At 50.5% G+C, this 15,925-nt stretch overlaps 5 protein-coding genes across 5 annotated transcripts; 2 read left to right on the top strand and 3 right to left on the bottom strand.

Moving 5' to 3' along the window:
- Window positions 1–12: 12 nt before the first annotated feature.
- On the bottom strand, window positions 13–1,367 carry LOC113565938. Its single transcript, XM_026989299.1, has 3 exons — window positions 1,063–1,367; window positions 338–998; window positions 13–184 (listed from the first exon to the last, which is right to left on the bottom strand). The coding sequence occupies exons 1-3, from the start codon at window positions 1,337–1,339 to the stop codon at window positions 13–15; spliced, it is 1,110 nt and encodes a 369-aa protein (XP_026845100.1). The 5' UTR covers window positions 1,340–1,367.
- Window positions 1,368–1,897: 530 nt separating this feature from the next.
- Window positions 1,898–4,885, top strand: LOC113565937. Its single transcript, XM_026989297.1, has 5 exons — window positions 1,898–2,807; window positions 2,872–2,947; window positions 3,013–3,314; window positions 3,467–3,632; window positions 3,707–4,885. Exons 1-5 carry the CDS (start codon window positions 2,053–2,055, stop codon window positions 4,883–4,885), a joined length of 2,478 nt encoding a protein of 825 aa, XP_026845098.1. The 5' UTR covers window positions 1,898–2,052.
- A 945-nt stretch (window positions 4,886–5,830) lies between these two features.
- LOC113565944 (folylpolyglutamate synthase, mitochondrial-like) lies at window positions 5,831–8,234 on the bottom strand. The gene is made up of 2 exons (XM_026989340.1): window positions 7,939–8,234; window positions 5,831–7,874 (listed from the first exon to the last, which is right to left on the bottom strand). Exons 1-2 carry the CDS (start codon window positions 8,201–8,203, stop codon window positions 5,974–5,976), a joined length of 2,166 nt encoding a protein of 721 aa, XP_026845141.1. The 5' UTR covers window positions 8,204–8,234; the 3' UTR covers window positions 5,831–5,973.
- Window positions 8,235–8,761: 527 nt separating this feature from the next.
- Window positions 8,762–10,879, top strand: LOC113565936. Its single transcript, XM_026989296.1, has 5 exons — window positions 8,762–9,671; window positions 9,736–9,811; window positions 9,877–10,178; window positions 10,331–10,496; window positions 10,571–10,879. The coding sequence occupies exons 1-5, from the start codon at window positions 8,917–8,919 to the stop codon at window positions 10,877–10,879; spliced, it is 1,608 nt and encodes a 535-aa protein (XP_026845097.1). The 5' UTR covers window positions 8,762–8,916.
- Window positions 10,880–12,708: 1,829 nt separating this feature from the next.
- LOC113565943 lies at window positions 12,709–15,924 on the bottom strand. Its single transcript, XM_026989338.1, has 3 exons — window positions 15,625–15,924; window positions 14,817–15,560; window positions 12,709–14,752 (listed from the first exon to the last, which is right to left on the bottom strand). The coding sequence occupies exons 1-3, from the start codon at window positions 15,881–15,883 to the stop codon at window positions 12,852–12,854; spliced, it is 2,904 nt and encodes a 967-aa protein (XP_026845139.1). The 5' UTR covers window positions 15,884–15,924; the 3' UTR covers window positions 12,709–12,851.
- Between the last annotated feature and the right edge of the window lies 1 nt (window position 15,925).

The following is a 15,925-nucleotide window of genomic DNA, read 5'->3' as shown; positions in this document are numbered from 1 at the left end:
TTTTATCCCGGCTCAGAGTGTTGATGCCGATTGTTCCCGCATGCGAGGTGACGTGGTGCAATCGCTGGCGCCTCCACTGCCCACCTTCACAATGGCCACATCCACATTCGCCCGGCGGAACGCATGGAAGGCCATCACCGTCAGGAGTTGGTCGTAGGCTGGCGGTGGTTGCATTTTTGCCAGCCTGGCATGAATCTTCCAGAAGAGCTTCGTGACTGAACCTCACTCAAGGGCTGCCCATCGATGCGTATTCGCTCGCAGGAAAAGAAGAGATGGGGCGAGCAGAGTAGCCCTGTCTTGATACCATGCGAGAGCAGGATGTTCTGAACGAGGCCACATGTGGTTTCCTCTGCCCTTCGATCCGGATATCTGTATGACGGGAATGCTTTCCAACTGCGCTTTTGACAGCTTCGTCCTCTCCAAGCACTCCAGGGTATGTTCTATCATCGGATCCGGCTGGCAATCGGAGCCCTGCCGGCCCATCCGCACGGGCACCGAGTCGAAAGCGTGGTAACTGTTCAGCTTTTGGATGGCCTCCAGGTAAGCCAAACGCTCGGGCGACTTCTTCTTCGGTTCCTCGAGCTCTGCAGGGGCTGCTGCTGCCGAAGCTCTGGACTCCATTCTGGTTATCTGCTGTATCCTATGTCCCTTCTGTTCCATATCTCTTCTGGCGTGCTGCCTGCCACTCGGTTCCTCAAGGAACCGTGTCTGTTTCTGCTTCTGCATTTGTGAGCCGTGCACGCGATTCGTCCAAGACTTCCGTTGGCCTTCCGCTGGGGAGATGATCTCATTATCGACATTTGGCTTCTTTTGCGGCGACAGCTGCTGCTGCCAGTCGTATAGCCCGGGAGTCGACCATTTGTTGCTTGCTGCCTTGGTAGGACCTTCTTTGGCTGCCAGCATGGCCTTGCGCTGAATCTCCTTGGTCCTGGCCATCCACCTTTCGCGCTGATCGGAAAAGCTGGCCGATGGGGCGGTTGTAAATGTCTTGAGGGAAACTGCAAGAGAAGCCGGATATACCATTGCCATTCTGAGCAGAAAAAACGTACACGAAAGTCTCACCTGTCTTGCGTGTATTCTCGGCCAAGGGCACAGCAGTTGTTCCTGTTGTCTTCACTTCCGGACAAGCACTCTCCGGCTGCGTTTGATTCGGGGTCTGGTGCTCCAAGGTCTCTGTCTGTGGTGCCCCATTCGCCTTAGCCTTGGCCATCAGCACTTGGCGTGCATTGAAACTCTTCTGAAAGATGTAGTTTCTCGCATGGGCCGTGGCCGTGGCCGTGGCCGTGGCCGTGGCCGTGCCCTTCCGCGTCATAAGACCCGTGAAACGATTCTTTAACATCGTTTTTATATTTGTTGGTCTTTGAGTTGATTTGACGGGATGTATATTTCTTTGTGAGTGTTCGATTACCTCTGAATTTGAAAATTGAATTACATCAAACGATATGGTAGAGTAGAATAAAGTATTTCTGTTTTCAAATAAGGGGACTAGATGGATACTGAAATTGAAAAAGCCTTACAGCAGCAAACAAACACATAGGATCTACATATATAAGGACCACTACCAAGGTAAGAACAATTAAAAACAGCCAATGAACACATATTTTAATACAATTATATAAACTTGTTTGTGAAAATATATTAAAATCAGCAAAAGTTCATTTTATTCGTTATTTTTATGCCATAGATTCCTTTATTACTATCTCCTATGTGTGTGATAAAAGTCTCTCTTTAATATTTAAATATCTTTGAATGATCCCAGAAAATCTTTTCTTAGTCTTAAGAAATTTGTAGGTTAGGTTGTAGGTATAAATCATTTTTGGCTCTTATCAAAACCATTCTTGAGACTTCAATGAAGTATTTCCTCAAGTTTTTCAAGTGCCTCGGTTTTGGTCTCCGGTGTCTCTCTCCGGTTCCTCGAATCCACTTTCACGAAAACGCCCAAGGTCGTCAATCAAAACTAAGGATCACGACGACCTTTCGAAAAACAAGAAGAAGAATCGTGGGCCACCACCAAGACTCATCTGCGCGGATGACGACGATCCAGAGGAAGTGATGGCACCCGCGACGACCGATCGACGCAAGAGTGTTTACTCGGAGACAGGCAAAAAGCCAAAGGCAAATATTTCCGACGAGCTCTATCGCGTGCCGTTCAAATATGGCTGGACGCGGGAGGTGGTAACTCCAAGCCCCTTAACCAACAGCTCGAATCACATATTCTACACATCGCCCTCCGGCAAGAAGTGCCGAAAAATTAGTGAAATTATACCAATGCTGCAGGGGGAACTCACCAAAGAACATTTTATCTTCGGGACGCATATCCTGGGTGCCGAAGCCCAGTACGAGACGGTCCGCCAGGCCTTGAGTCGTGAAGATCACCTTGCCGCCTTAAAGGAGCGCCGCAAATCGACGGCGTCCGACAAAACAAAGGCTAAACAGAAACGTCGTCAGACGATCGGAGCCGAGTCCCATTCAAAGCCCCAGGCAGAAGCTGGCACAGCGGCGTTTGGCAAACGTCTCAAATCGATTGACGATTTTCTGTCGATGGCAGACGAATCTATGACACTTCTGGCACTCAAGCCTGTGAAACCACTAGCACTCGAAGCTATAAAACCTCTGGCAGCCAAAGTGGTGGAAGCCCCTGTAATGGGCAAACGCGTACCTAAGCCGAAGTTGCCGAAGGGCGCCACCTCTGTCCCTGAGGGTTGGACCGCCACCATGGCCGTCAAGGGTAATGCGCGCCTCCTTGCCGCCGCCATAAATGGGAACGCCAGAGCTGCTGCATCGTCGACCGTAACCGCCAGTTCATGGTAAGCATGTCCCTTACCCTGTGCATTCCTGAGTTAATTGTGACCCTAATCCTTTACTCTGTAGCGCCGCCCCAGTGCGCCAGGAAACGCGCGAGACCTGTGGATTCTGCCTAAAGCTAATCGAGGGAAGCGTCTGCCAGGTCAGTGTTTGTGTTTCACATTTTGTGTGTGCTGTCACATATATCGCACGATTGTATAATTGCAGAGCTGCGTGCAGTCGGCGGAGAGTGTGGATGCTGTTCCCCTGATGGCTGCATATGGGGAGCTACAGGACGGCGAGGGGGAAAGCGAGAAGAGCTACCAGGCGGGCACTGTTAGCAATGGGCTGGACGACATAAAAGTGCTCGAGCCGCCTGGCGAGATGCCGCCGGCGGAGCTACTCAGCACAGACACAACCCCAGCTTCAACGCCAATTAATTTGTACACGCACCAAGAGGTCGTGGTCATCAGCGGTCAGAAGGCGATTTCCGCCGTTGCAGAGCCGGCTATGACAAGCCAACAAAAAGTGTGAGTCTTTGGGCACTTAGGCACTTGGAACCTTGAGACCTTGAGGTCTGATTAGATTAGTGGTTGATGCCTTGGCATACCCGTTTTCTTCCTTAACAGTCCACTAATCAATTTTTGTCATTGTTTTTGCTTTTGCCCTATCCCCAAACCAGACTTGTCCCAAATCCGCCGGACTTGACTAGTTACTATGAAGTCTACGATAAACGGATTGCTGCACCCAAGCAATCGTCGCCACCCGATAACCCGTGGGAGCAGATGTTTGGAAGCGGCTTCAATTGCCGGTTCTTAACCAGCCTAATGCAGACACTAAACCAGCAGGTAATTACCGAAAGAATCTAAAGAAAGGCAGGCTCCAACCGAACCGAACTGAATCGAATCAATGTATCTTTCAGGATCGGGCCAATTGCTCGGAAGTGTCCAAGCTGTGGCACTTGTGCTCCCGTGACGCTGAAGTATGGAAATCAGTTTCGCTTCGCGGCACAAAGGTCAACAATTGGCCAGCTTTGGTGCGTGAGATGGCACGCAACGGCACACGCGAACTCGACATGATGGGCGCGATCATACCCACTAGCGGTACCCTCGTCGCTGGGGACATGCGCGTGCTGACGGATATGCGCTCGGTGCGCACCGATCATACGAAAGCTGACTTCCTGCACCAGATCTTCCGTAGCTTGCCTCAACTTGAGAAGCTGATGTGCACTTGCGTCAGCTCGTGCCTCAACATGACCGACATCGACAAGATCGAAAACCTGTATGAGCTGCGCGTTCGCATGACCGATACGAAGGCATCGATCACCGGTCTGCCCCTCGTAGGCAAACTGACGCACCTGCACGTCCTGAGCCTGCGCGGCGTTAAGAATTTTGGTAGCTTGCTGTTTCTAAAGGATCTACCCAATCTGGAGACTCTGATTCTGGGCTACTGCCAGAGCATGCACCGGCTCCAGCTGGGCAACGAGATGCTCCCGACACTCACGAAATTGCAGATGTTCCGCATAGAAACGGACCAAAGGAAGAAGACTTTGTTCCCAGTCGACGAGATCATGAGGGGACTCGCCCAAGCCGGGGGCATCCGTCGCCTCGAGCTGGTCAACGTGGATTTGGACGGGAACTTTTGCGATCTGCTGGCCCAGTGTCCCACGGTGGAAGAGCTGCTGCTGATCCCCAAATGCCAGACCAACTCGGCCCTCATGATGCGCGCCGTAATGGATATCAGCAAAAATGGAAATCAGCTAAAGCTCTTTAAATTGGTGCTCGTCACCCAGCTGCTCACCGCAACGAGCGCCTTGGTCGGCAATCCCGATGTGCCCATGGTCCCCGTAGTCCGTCCTGTGCCCGGTATACCGCTCAACGATCCCTTGAACATCTGCTCGGATGAATGTCATCAGCAGGGGCATTCCATGTGTGTGGCCGTTTTGCCCTTCGAACGTTTGAAAGCTATAATGGCAGAGATGATGCCGTATTCGTCTCTGTCTGTAGTCACCACGGCCATGATGGACACACCTTCAATCCAGCTTGAGCGTCTTCCTCCCGATGCTGCGGTCCCGAAACCAACATTGATCCTGAACTTTTGAGCCAAACAAAATAATATCCTGTCGTTTCTTACCCAGGACAACCCCTCCCAAACCCACCAAACCAACGGAATACACCTTCATCAGAGAATGTCAAGACTGAGTCTTTGAGAGCCATCACAAACACACGGATTAACACAAATTAAAGAGTTAAACAATTAAGCTAAGAAGAAAGTATTAGGACGCTTTATTTTACGTTATCGTACTTCAAGTATCGTAGCTGCCAAGTGGCTACAAATGGAAATGATTTTGTTTATTTTGATTTTTGCATTACATTTTGGATTAACTTAGTTTAAGGCGCGTTTCAAACGTCGCACTGAACGCGGCACTGAAGTGAAAGAATTAACTGATGACCACACCACGAAACCCGTATACACATCCACGTATATACACAAGAGAAGAAAGTGTAGTCGCACTCGTTTAGTTTAGATATAACTATTACTGTTTCAATTTAATTCGATGTGTAGTACCATAGTGTACTCCTACCTACCACAATGGAAAGATATATATTTTTTTTTATTTTTACGATTGATGGCCAAATAGACGTTCACTAAACTGAAAGATAATCAAAAGGGGCTTGGCATTCCAAAGGAAACATATGCCAGCCGTGGAAGAGACGTTTGACTGGAATCGAACAAAACAATAGACTATATTCAATCGTATAGACTTTGATTTTGTAGTGTTAAGCCCTTCAGTCTGTTAATTGATTTCAAGGACAGCCGCAGCACAGCCATATCTGGACTGCATATCTGCACTGCGACTTGCTGGCTGACCTTTGAGCACGAATATATTACCATTAAAATCTGTGTGAGTTTCTCCGAACTACAACTGTGTTCAACTGGGTTTCGGGACCGACAATGGGGCAATGGCGCAATGGGGCTTTCTAGTGAGACCAACAGCTCCACGAGATAAAGGCCATGACTCCCTCACAGATTGGCATCGCGTAAATTTCATTGGTCTATGATAAAAACTATTCTGTTTGGGATTTATTTAAAATCGTACTTGCTCTAGCTGGAGTTTTTGGTGGTGATTCCATTCCATATTCGTTTGGCTTTCGAAATTTGGAAGAAAAACTACAAAATTTAAATGGATCAACTGTGGTGGCTTGGAGCCTTAGAGCCCCTCATTTTGTTGAGCGTCGTCATGGCTGCAGCCACCAACTGTCGGGAGCCAGTTACCAAGACATCGACTTCACTCTGCTGGCCATACTTGGTGCGGACGTGGTCAAAGCATGAGTTGACCGAGAGGGTAAGATGGGAGGTGTCCTTCTTTCCCATCTCCTCGCAGAGACGACACCAGGCTCTGGCGTTGTTCTTTGCCCGCTGCAGCTCCTGCTTGTCGTCCCAGACCATGGCCGCGGATAACTCCTCGGCTACGATTTCGCCCTCGAAGAAACTGGGGCATGGCACAAAGCAGGCTTCATCGAAGCGCACTTTGAAGCGAAGGATCGCTAGAAGATCCTTGGCATTGGCATCCTTCCCCCTACTGTACAGCAGAATCTTTGGCGAGCGACTGGCCCGAGTACCGGCATAGAACCACTCCCTACATGCCATCATCGATTCGACAGAATCAGCCGTGTCCAAATAGACATTAAGGCTGTCCTGTCTGATCACATCGAAATGTCCCGCCGGCTGGAAGCTGCCAATCCCGCGGGCCGCACGTTGAGACAATTTAACTGTATTTGTGTCCAATCCCACCACAAGCTCCGGCTTGTGGCGCCTGAGATAGTCGCACGCCAGCTGGATGGCCAATGAGCCATTCAACTTCACGGAATGGTTTGCCTTGGAGAGCAGGTGCTTTTGGTTGAGGTTTGCCTCGATCAGGGCTTCGAATGTGGGCACTCGATGGAGCTGGACGCCAAGCTCCCTGGCCCTCTGGGCTAGGGCCTCACAGCACTCTGCTTGGCTGACATTCGTGTATATGCTGGCAGAGGGCTTCATGATTGCCGCCTTGGCCCAGGCAATGTCCCGCATGGTATGCCTCAGATCCGACCTTTTATCCCGGCTCAGAGTGTTGATGCCGATTGTTCCCGCATGCGAGGTGACGTTGGTGCAATCGCTGGCGCCTCCACTGCCCACCTTCACAATGGCCACATCCACATTCGCCCGGCGGAACGCATGGAAGGCCATCACCGTCAGGAGTTGGTCGTAGGCTGGCGGTGGTTGCATTTTTGCCAGCCTGGCATGAATCTTCCAGAAGAGCTTCGTGAACTGAACCTCACTCAAGGGCTGCCCATCGATGCGTATTCGCTCGCAGGAAAAGAAGAGATGGGGCGAGCAGAGTAGCCCTGTCTTGATACCATGCGAGAGCAGGATGTTCTGAACGAGGCCACATGTGGTTCCTCTGCCCTTCGATCCGGATATCTGTATGACGGGAATGCTTTCCAACTGCGCTTTTGACAGCTTCGTCCTCTCCAAGCACTCCAGGGTATGTTCTATCATCGGATCCGGCTGGCAATCGGAGCCCTGCCGGCCCATCCGCACGGGCACCGAGTCGAAAGCGTGGTAACTGTTCAGCTTTTGGATGGCCTCCAGGTAAGCCAAACGCTCGGGCGACTTCTTCTTCGGTTCCTCGAGCTCTGCAGGGGCTGCTGCTGCCGAAGCTCTGGACTCCATTCTGGTTATCTGCTGTATCCTATGTCCCTTCTGTTCCATATCTCTTCTGGCGTGCTGCCTGCCACTCGGTTCCTCAAGGAACCGTGTCTGTTTCTGCTTCTGCATTTGTGAGCCGTGCACGCGATTCGTCCAAGACTTCCGTTGGCCTTCCGCTGGGGAGATGATCTCATTATCGACATTTGGCTTCTTTTGCGGCGACAGCTGCTGCTGCCAGTCGTATAGCCCGGGAGTCGACCATTTGTTGCTTGCTGCCTTGGTAGGACCTTCTTTGGCTGCCAGCATGGCCTTGCGCTGAATCTCCTTGGTGCTGGCCATCCACCTTTCGCGCTGATCGGAAAAGCTGGCCGATGGGGCGGTTGTAAATGTCTTGAGGGAAACTGCAAGAGAAGCCGGATATACCATTGCCATTCTGAGCAGAAAAAACGTACACGAAAGTCTCACCTGTCTTGCGTGTATTCTCGGCCAAGGGCACAGCAGTTTTTCCTGTTGTCTTCACTTCCGGACAAGCACTCTCCGGCTGCGTTTGATTCGGGGTCTGGTGCTCCAAGGTCTCTGTCTGTGGTGCCCCATTCGCCTTAGCCTTGGCCATCAGCACTTGGCGTGCATTGAAACTCTTCTGAAAGATGTAGTTTCTCGCATGGGCCGTGGCCGTGGCCGTGGCCGTGCCCTTCCGCGTCATAAGACCCGTGAAACGATTCTTGAACATCGTTTTTATATTTGTTGGTCTTTGAGTTGATTTGACGGGATGTATATTTCTTTGTGAGTGTTCGATTACCTCTGAATTTGAAAATTGAATTACATCAAACGATATGGTAGAGTAGAATAAAGTATTTCTGTTTTCAAATAAGGGGACTAGATGGATACTGAAATTGAAAAAGCCTTACAGCAGCAAACAAACACATAGGATCTACATATATAAGGACCACTACCAAGGTAAGAACAATTAAAAACAGCCAATGAACACATATTTTAATACAATTATATAAACTTGTTTGTGAAAATATATTAAAATCAGCAAAAGTTCATTTTGTTCGCTATTTTTATGCCATAGATTCCTTTATTACTATCTCCTATGTGTGTGATAAAAGTCTCTCTTTAATATTTAAATATCTTTGAATGATCCCAGAAAATCTTTTCTTAGTCTTAAGAAATTTGTAGGTTAGGTTGTAGGTATAAATCATTTTTGGCTCTTATCAAAACCATTCTTGAGACTTCAATGAAGTATTTCCTCAAGTTTTTCAAGTGCCTCGGTTTTGGTCTCCGGTGTCTCTCTCCGGTTCCTCGAATCCACTTTCACGAAAACGCCCAAGGTCGTCAATCAAAACTAAGGATCACGACGACCTTTCGAAAAACAAGAAGAAGAATCGTGGGCCACCACCAAGACTCATCTGCGCGGATGACGACGATCCAGAGGAAGTGATGGCACCCGCGACGACCGATCGACGCAAGAGTGTTTACTCGGAGACAGGCAAAAAGCCAAAGGCAAATATTTCCGACGAGCTCTATCGCGTGCCGTTCAAATATGGCTGGACGCGGGAGGTGGTAACTCCAAGCCCCTTAACCAACAGCTCGAATCACATATTCTACACATCGCCCTCCGGCAAGAAGTGCCGAAAAATTAGTGAAATTATACCAATGCTGCAGGGGGAACTCACCAAAGAACATTTTATCTTCGGGACGCATATCCTGGGTGCCGAAGCCCAGTACGAGACGGTCCGCCAGGCCTTGAGTCGTGAAGATCACCTTGCCGCCTTAAAGGAGCGCCGCAAATCGACGGCGTCCGACAAAACAAAGGCTAAACAGAAACGTCGTCAGACGATCGGAGCCGAGTCCCATTCAAAGCCCCAGGCAGAAGCTGGCACAGCGGCGTTTGGCAAACGTCTCAAATCGATTGACGATTTTCTGTCGATGGCAGACGAATCTATGACACTTCTGGCACTCAAGCCTGTGAAACCACTAGCACTCGAAGCTATAAAACCTCTGGCAGCCAAAGTGGTGGAAGCCCCTGTAATGGGCAAACGCGTACCTAAGCCGAAGTTGCCGAAGGGCGCCACCTCTGTCCCTGAGGGTTGGACCGCCACCATGGCCGTCAAGGGTAATGCGCGCCTCCTTGCCGCCGCCATAAATGGGAACGCCAGAGCTGCTGCATCGTCGACCGTAACCGCCAGTTCATGGTAAGCATGTCCCTTACCCTGTGCATTCCTGAGTTAATTGTGACCCTAATCCTTTACTCTGTAGCGCCGCCCCAGTGCGCCAGGAAACGCGCGAGACCTGTGGATTCTGCCTAAAGCTAATCGAGGGAAGCGTCTGCCAGGTCAGTGTTTGTGTTTCACATTTTGTGTGTGCTGTCACATATATCGCACGATTGTATAATTGCAGAGCTGCGTGCAGTCGGCGGAGAGTGTGGATGCTGTTCCCCTGATGGCTGCATATGGGGAGCTACAGGACGGCGAGGGGGAAAGCGAGAAGAGCTACCAGGCGGGCACTGTTAGCAATGGGCTGAACGACATAAAAGTGCTCGAGCCGCCTGGCGAGATGCCGCCGGCGGAGCTACTCAGCACAGACACAACCCCAGCTTCAACGCCAATTAATTTGTACACGCACCAAGAGGTCGTGGTCATCAGCGGTCAGAAGGCGATTTCCGCCGTTGCAGAGCCGGCTATGACAAGCCAACAAAAAGTGTGAGTCTTTGGGCACTTAGGCACTTGGAACCTTGAGACCTTGAGGTCTGATTAGATTAGTGGTTGATGCCTTGGCATACCCGTTTTCTTCCTTAACAGTCCACTAATCAATTTTTGTCATTGTTTTTGCTTTTGCCCTATCCCCAAACCAGACTTGTCCCAAATCCGCCGGACTTGACTAGTTACTATGAAGTCTACGATAAACGGATTGCTGCACCCAAGCAATCGTCGCCACCCGATAACCCGTGGGAGCAGATGTTTGGAAGCGGCTTCAATTGCCGGTTCTTAACCAGCCTAATGCAGACACTAAACCAGCAGGTAATTACCGAAAGAATCTAAAGAAAGGCAGGCTCCAACCGAACCGAACTGAATCGAATCAATGTATCTTTCAGGATCGGGCCAATTGCTCGGAAGTGTCCAAGCTGTGGCACTTGTGCTCCCGTGACGCTGAAGTATGGAAATCAGTTTCGCTTCGCGGCACAAAGGTCAACAATTGGCCAGCTTTGGTGCGTGAGATGGCACGCAACGGCACACGCGAACTCGACATGATGGGCGCGATCATACCCACTAGCGGTACCCTCGTCGCTGGGGACATGCGCGTGCTGACGGATATGCGCTCGGTGCGCACCGATCATACGATCATACGAAAGCTGACTTCCTGCACCAGATCTTCCGTAGCTTGCCTCAACTTGAGAAGCTGATGTGCACTTGCGTCAGCTCGTGCCTCAACATGACCGACATCGACAAGATCGAAAACCTGTATGAGCTGCGCGTTCGCATGACCGATACGAAGGCATCGATCACCGGTCTGCCCCTCGTAGGCAAACTGACGCACCTGCACGTCCTGAGCCTGCGCGGCGTTAAGAATTTTGGTAGCTTGCTGTTTCTAAAGGATCTACCCAATCTGGAGACTCTGATTCTGGGCTACTGCCAGAGCATGCACCGGCTCCAGCTGGGCAACGAGATGCTCCCGACACTCACGAAATTGCAGATGTTCCGCATAGAAACGGACCAAAGGAAGAAGACTTTGTTCCCAGTCGACGAGATCATGAGGGGACTCGCCCAAGCCGGGGGCGTCCGTCGCCTCGAGCTGGTCAACGTGGATTTGGACGGGAACTTTAGCGATCTGCTGGCCCAGTGTCCCACGGTGGAAGAGCTGCTGCTGATCCCCAAATGCCAGACCAACTCGGCCCTCATGATGCGCGCCGTAATGGATATCAGCAAAAATGGAAATCAGCTAAAGCTCTTTAAATTGGTGCTCGTCACCCAGCTGCTCACCGCAACGAGCGCCTTGGTCGGCAATCCCGATGTGCCCATGGTCCCCGTAGTCCGTCCTGTGCCCGGTATACCGCTCAACGATCCCTTGAACATCTGCTCGGATGAATGTCATCAGCAGGGGCATTCCATGTGTGTGGCCGTTTTGCCCTTCGAACGTTTGAAAGCTATAATGGCAGAGATGATGCCGTATTCGTCTCTGTCTGTAGTCACCACGGCCATGATGGACACACCTTCAATCCAGCTTGAGCGTCTTCCTCCCGATGCTGCGGTCCCGAAACCAACATTGATCCTGAACTTTTGAGCCAAACAAAATAATATCCTGTCGTTTCTTACCCAGGACAACCCCTCCCAAACCCACCAAACCAACGGAATACACCTTCATCAGAGAATGTCAAGACTGAGTCTTTGAGAGCCATCACAAACACACGGATTAACACAAATTAAAGAGTTAAACAATTAAGCTAAGAAGAAAGTATTAGGACGCTTTATTTTACGTTATCGTACTTCAAGTATCGTAGCTGCCAAGTGGCTACAAATGGAAATGATTTTGTTTATTTTGATTTTTGCATTACATTTTGGATTAACTTAGTTTAAGGCGCGTTTCAAACGTCGCACTGAACGCGGCACTGAAGTGAAAGAATTAACTGATGACCACACCACGAAACCCGTATACACATCCACATCCACGTATATACACAAGAGAAGAAAGTGTAGTCGCACTCGTTTAGTTTAGATATAACTATTACTGTTTCAATTTAATTCGATGTGTAGTAGCATAGTGTACTCCTACCTACCACAATGGAAAGATATATATTTTTTTTTATTTTTACGATTGATGGCCAAATAGACGTTCACTAAACTGAAAGATAATCAAAAGGGGCTTGGCATTCCAAAGGAAACATATGCCAGCCGTGGAAGAGACGTTTGACTGGAATCGAACAAAACAATAGACTATATTCAATCGTATAGACTTTGATTTTGTAGTGTTAAGCCCTTCAGTCTGTTAATTGATTTCAAGGACAGCCGCAGCACAGCCATATCTGGACTGCATATCTGCACTGCGACTTGCTGGCTGACCTTTGAGCACGAATATATTACCATTAAAATCTGTGTGAGTTTCTCCGAACTACAACTGTGTTCAACTGGGTTTCGGGACCGACAATGGGGCAATGGCGCAATGGGGCTTTCTAGTGAGACCAACAGCTCCACGAGATAAAGGCCATGACTCCCTCACAGATTGGCATCGCGTAAATTTCATTGGTCTATGATAAAAACTATTCTGTTTGGGATTTATTTAAAATCGTACTTGCTCTAGCTGGAGTTTTTGGTGGTGATTCCATTCCATATTCGTTTGGCTTTCGAAATTTGGAAGAAAAACTACAAAATTTAAATGGATCAACTGTGGTGGCTTGGAGCCTTAGAGCCCCTCATTTTGTTGAGCGTCGTCATGGCTGCAGCCACCAACTGTCGGGAGCCAGTTACCAAGACATCGACTTCACTCTGCTGGCCATACTTGGTGCGGACGTGGTCAAAGCATGAGTTGACCGAGAGGGTAAGATGGGAGGTGTCCTTCTTTCCCATCTCCTCGCAGAGACGACACCAGGCTCTGGCGTTGTTCTTTGCCCGCTGCAGCTCCTGCTTGTCGTCCCAGACCATGGCCGCGGATAACTCCTCGGCTACGATTTCGCCCTCGAAGAAACTGGGGCATGGCACAAAGCAGGCTTCATCGAAGCGCACTTTGAAGCGAAGGATCGCTAGAAGATCCTTGGCATTGGCATCCTTCCCCCTACTGTACAGCAGAATCTTTGGCGAGCGACTGGCCCGAGTACCGGCATAGAACCACTCCCTACATGCCATCATCGATTCGACAGAATCAGCCGTGTCCAAATAGACATTAAGGCTGTCCTGTCTGATCACATCGAAATGTCCCGCCGGCTGGAAGCTGCCAATCCCGCGGGCCGCACGTTGAGACAATTTAACTGTATTTGTGTCCAATCCCACCACAAGCTCCGGCTTGTGGCGCCTGAGATAGTCGCACGCCAGCTGGATGGCCAATGAGCCATTCAACTTCACGGAATGGTTTGCCTTGGAGAGCAGGTGCTTTTGGTTGAGGTTTGCCTCGATCAGGGCTTCGAATGTGGGCACTCGATGGAGCTGGACGCCAAGCTCCCTGGCCCTCTGGGCTAGGGCCTCACAGCACTCTGCTTGGCTGACATTCGTGTATATGCTGGCAGAGGGCTTCATGATTGCCGCCTTGGCCCAGGCAATGTCCCGCATGGTATGCCTCAGATCCGACCTTTTATCCCGGCTCAGAGTGTTGATGCCGATTGTTCCCGCATGCGAGGTGACGTTGGTGCAATCGCTGGCGCCTCCACTGCCCACCTTCACAATGGCCACATCCACAATCGCCCGGCGGAACGCATGGAAGGCCATCACCGTCAGGAGTTGGTCGTAGGCTGGCGGTGGTTGCATTTTTGCCAGCCTGGCATGAATCTTCCAGAAGAGCTTCGTGAACTGAACCTCACTCAAGGGCTGCCCATCGATGCGTATTCGCTCGCAGGAAAAGAAGAGATGGGGCGAGCAGAGTAGCCCTGTCTTGATACCATGCGAGAGCAGGATGTTCTGAACGAGGCCACATGTGGTTCCTCTGCCCTTCGATCCGGATATCTGTATGACGGGAATGCTTTCCAACTGCGCTTTTGACAGCTTCGTCCTCTCCAAGCACTCCAGGGTATGTTCTAGTATCGGATCCGGCTGGCAATCGGAGCCCTGCCGGCCCATCCGCACGGGCACCGAGTCGAAAGCGTGGTAACTGTTCAGCTTTTGGATGGCCTCCAGGTAAGCCAAACGCTCGGGCGACTTCTTCTTCGGTTCCTCGAGCTCTGCAGGGGCTGCTGCTGCCGAAGCTCTGGACTCCATTCTGGTTATCTGCTGTATCCTATGTCCCTTCTGTTCCATATCTCTTCTGGCGTGCTGCCTGCCACTCGGTTCCTCAAGGAACCGTGTCTGTTTCTGCTTCTGCATTTGTGAGCCGTGCACGCGATTCGTCCAAGACTTCCGTTGGCCTTCCGCTGGGGAGATGATCTCATTATCGACATTTGGCTTCTTTTGCGGCGACAGCTGCTGCTGCCAGTCGTATAGCCCGGGAGTCGACCATTTGTTGCTTGCTGCCTTGGTAGGACCTTCTTTGGCTGCCAGCATGGCCTTGCGCTGAATCTCCTTGGTCCTGGCCATCATCCTTTCGCGCCGATCGGAAAAGCTGGCCGATGGGGCGGTTGTAAATGTCTTGAGGGAAACTGCAAGAGAAGCCGGATATACCATTGCCATTCTGAGCAGAAAAAACGTACACGAAAGTCTCACCTGTCTTGCGTGTATTCTCGGCCAAGGGCACAGCAGTTGTTCCTGTTGTCTTCACTTCCGAACAAGCACTCTCCGGCTGCGTTTGATTCGGGGTCTGGTGCTCCAAGGTCTCTGTCTGTGGTGCCCCATTCGCCTTAGCCTTGGCCATCAGCACTTGGCGTGCATTAAAACTCTTCTGAAAGATGTAGTTTCTCGCATGGGCCGTGGCCGTGGCCGTGCTCTTCCGCGTCATAAGACCCGTGAAACGATTCTTTAACATCGTTTTTATATTTGTTGATCTTTGAGTTGATTTGACGGGTTGTATATTTCTTTGTGAGTGTTCGATTAGCTCTGCAGGGGCTGCTGCTGCCGAAGCTCTGGACTCCATTCTGGTTATCTGCTGTATCCTATGTCCCTTCTGTTCCATATCTCTTCTGGCGTGCTGCCTGCCACTCGGTTCCTCAAGGAACCGTGTCTGTTTCTGCTTCTGCATTTGTGAGCCGTGCACGCGATTCGTCCAAGACTTCCGTTGGCCTTCCGCTGGGGAGATGATCTCATTATCGACATTTGGCTTCTTTTGCGGCGACAGCTGCTGCTGCCAGTCGTATAGCCCGGGAGTCGACCATTTGTTGCTTGCTGCCTTGGTAGGACCTTCTTTGGCTGCCAGCATGGCCTTGCGCTGAATCTCCTTGGTCCTGGCCATCCACCTTTCGCGCCGATCGGAAAAGCTGGCCGATGGGGCGGTTGTAAATGTCTTGAGGGAAACTGCAAGAGAAGCAGGATATACCATTGCCATTCTGAGCAGAAAAAACGTACACGAAAGTCTCACCTGTCTTGCGTGTATTCTCGGCCAAGGGCACAGCAGTTGTTCCTGTTGTCTTCACTTCCGGACAAGCACTCTTCGGCTGCGTTTGATTCGGGGTCTGGTCCCCCAAGGTCTCTGTCTCTGGTGCCCCATTCGCCTTAGCCTTGGCCATCAGCACTTGGCGTGCATTGAAACTCTTCTGAAAGATGTAGTTTCTCGCATGGGCCGTGGCCGTGGCCGTGCTCTTCCGCGTCATAAGACCCGTGAAACGATTCTTTAACATCGTTTTTATATTTTTTGATCTTTGAGTTGATTTGACGGGTTG

This window comes from Drosophila persimilis, unplaced genomic scaffold (genome assembly GCF_003286085.1).
Source record: "Drosophila persimilis strain 14011-0111.01,24,50 unplaced genomic scaffold, DperRS2 tig00000232-arrow-arrow-pilon, whole genome shotgun sequence".
Taxonomy (NCBI): domain Eukaryota; kingdom Metazoa; phylum Arthropoda; class Insecta; order Diptera; family Drosophilidae; genus Drosophila; species Drosophila persimilis.
Note: the sequence above shows the minus strand (reverse complement) of the source record. Positions and strands in the feature narration are given on the sequence as shown.

What these genes read in the sequence shown, in the direction of transcription:
- LOC113565938 (XM_026989299.1), bottom strand. Translation starts at nt 1,339, where the DNA reads ATGTTAAAGAATCGTTTCACGGGTCTTATGACGCGGAAGGGCACGGCC. An exon ending in CGAGAATACACGCAAGACAG is followed by an intron (nt 999 to 1,062) that starts GTGAGACTTTCG and finishes CTTCTCTTGCAG; the next exon opens with TTTCCCTCAAGACATTTACA. An exon ending in AAGGGCAGAGGAAACCACAT is followed by an intron (nt 185 to 337) that starts GTGGCCTCGTTC and finishes GATTCATGCCAG; the next exon opens with GCTGGCAAAAATGCAACCAC.
- LOC113565936 (XM_026989296.1), top strand. Translation starts at nt 8,917, where the DNA reads ATGGCACCCGCGACGACCGATCGACGCAAGAGTGTTTACTCGGAGACA. An exon ending in ACCGTAACCGCCAGTTCATG is followed by an intron (nt 9,672 to 9,735) that starts GTAAGCATGTCC and finishes TTTACTCTGTAG; the next exon opens with CGCCGCCCCAGTGCGCCAGG. An exon ending in TCGAGGGAAGCGTCTGCCAG is followed by an intron (nt 9,812 to 9,876) that starts GTCAGTGTTTGT and finishes GTATAATTGCAG; the next exon opens with AGCTGCGTGCAGTCGGCGGA.
- LOC113565944 (XM_026989340.1), bottom strand. Translation starts at nt 8,203, where the DNA reads ATGTTCAAGAATCGTTTCACGGGTCTTATGACGCGGAAGGGCACGGCC. An exon ending in CGAGAATACACGCAAGACAG is followed by an intron (nt 7,875 to 7,938) that starts GTGAGACTTTCG and finishes CTTCTCTTGCAG; the next exon opens with TTTCCCTCAAGACATTTACA.
- LOC113565943 (XM_026989338.1), bottom strand. Translation starts at nt 15,883, where the DNA reads ATGTTAAAGAATCGTTTCACGGGTCTTATGACGCGGAAGAGCACGGCC. An exon ending in CGAGAATACACGCAAGACAG is followed by an intron (nt 15,561 to 15,624) that starts GTGAGACTTTCG and finishes CTTCTCTTGCAG; the next exon opens with TTTCCCTCAAGACATTTACA. An exon ending in CGAGAATACACGCAAGACAG is followed by an intron (nt 14,753 to 14,816) that starts GTGAGACTTTCG and finishes CTTCTCTTGCAG; the next exon opens with TTTCCCTCAAGACATTTACA.
- LOC113565937 (XM_026989297.1), top strand. Translation starts at nt 2,053, where the DNA reads ATGGCACCCGCGACGACCGATCGACGCAAGAGTGTTTACTCGGAGACA. An exon ending in ACCGTAACCGCCAGTTCATG is followed by an intron (nt 2,808 to 2,871) that starts GTAAGCATGTCC and finishes TTTACTCTGTAG; the next exon opens with CGCCGCCCCAGTGCGCCAGG. An exon ending in TCGAGGGAAGCGTCTGCCAG is followed by an intron (nt 2,948 to 3,012) that starts GTCAGTGTTTGT and finishes GTATAATTGCAG; the next exon opens with AGCTGCGTGCAGTCGGCGGA.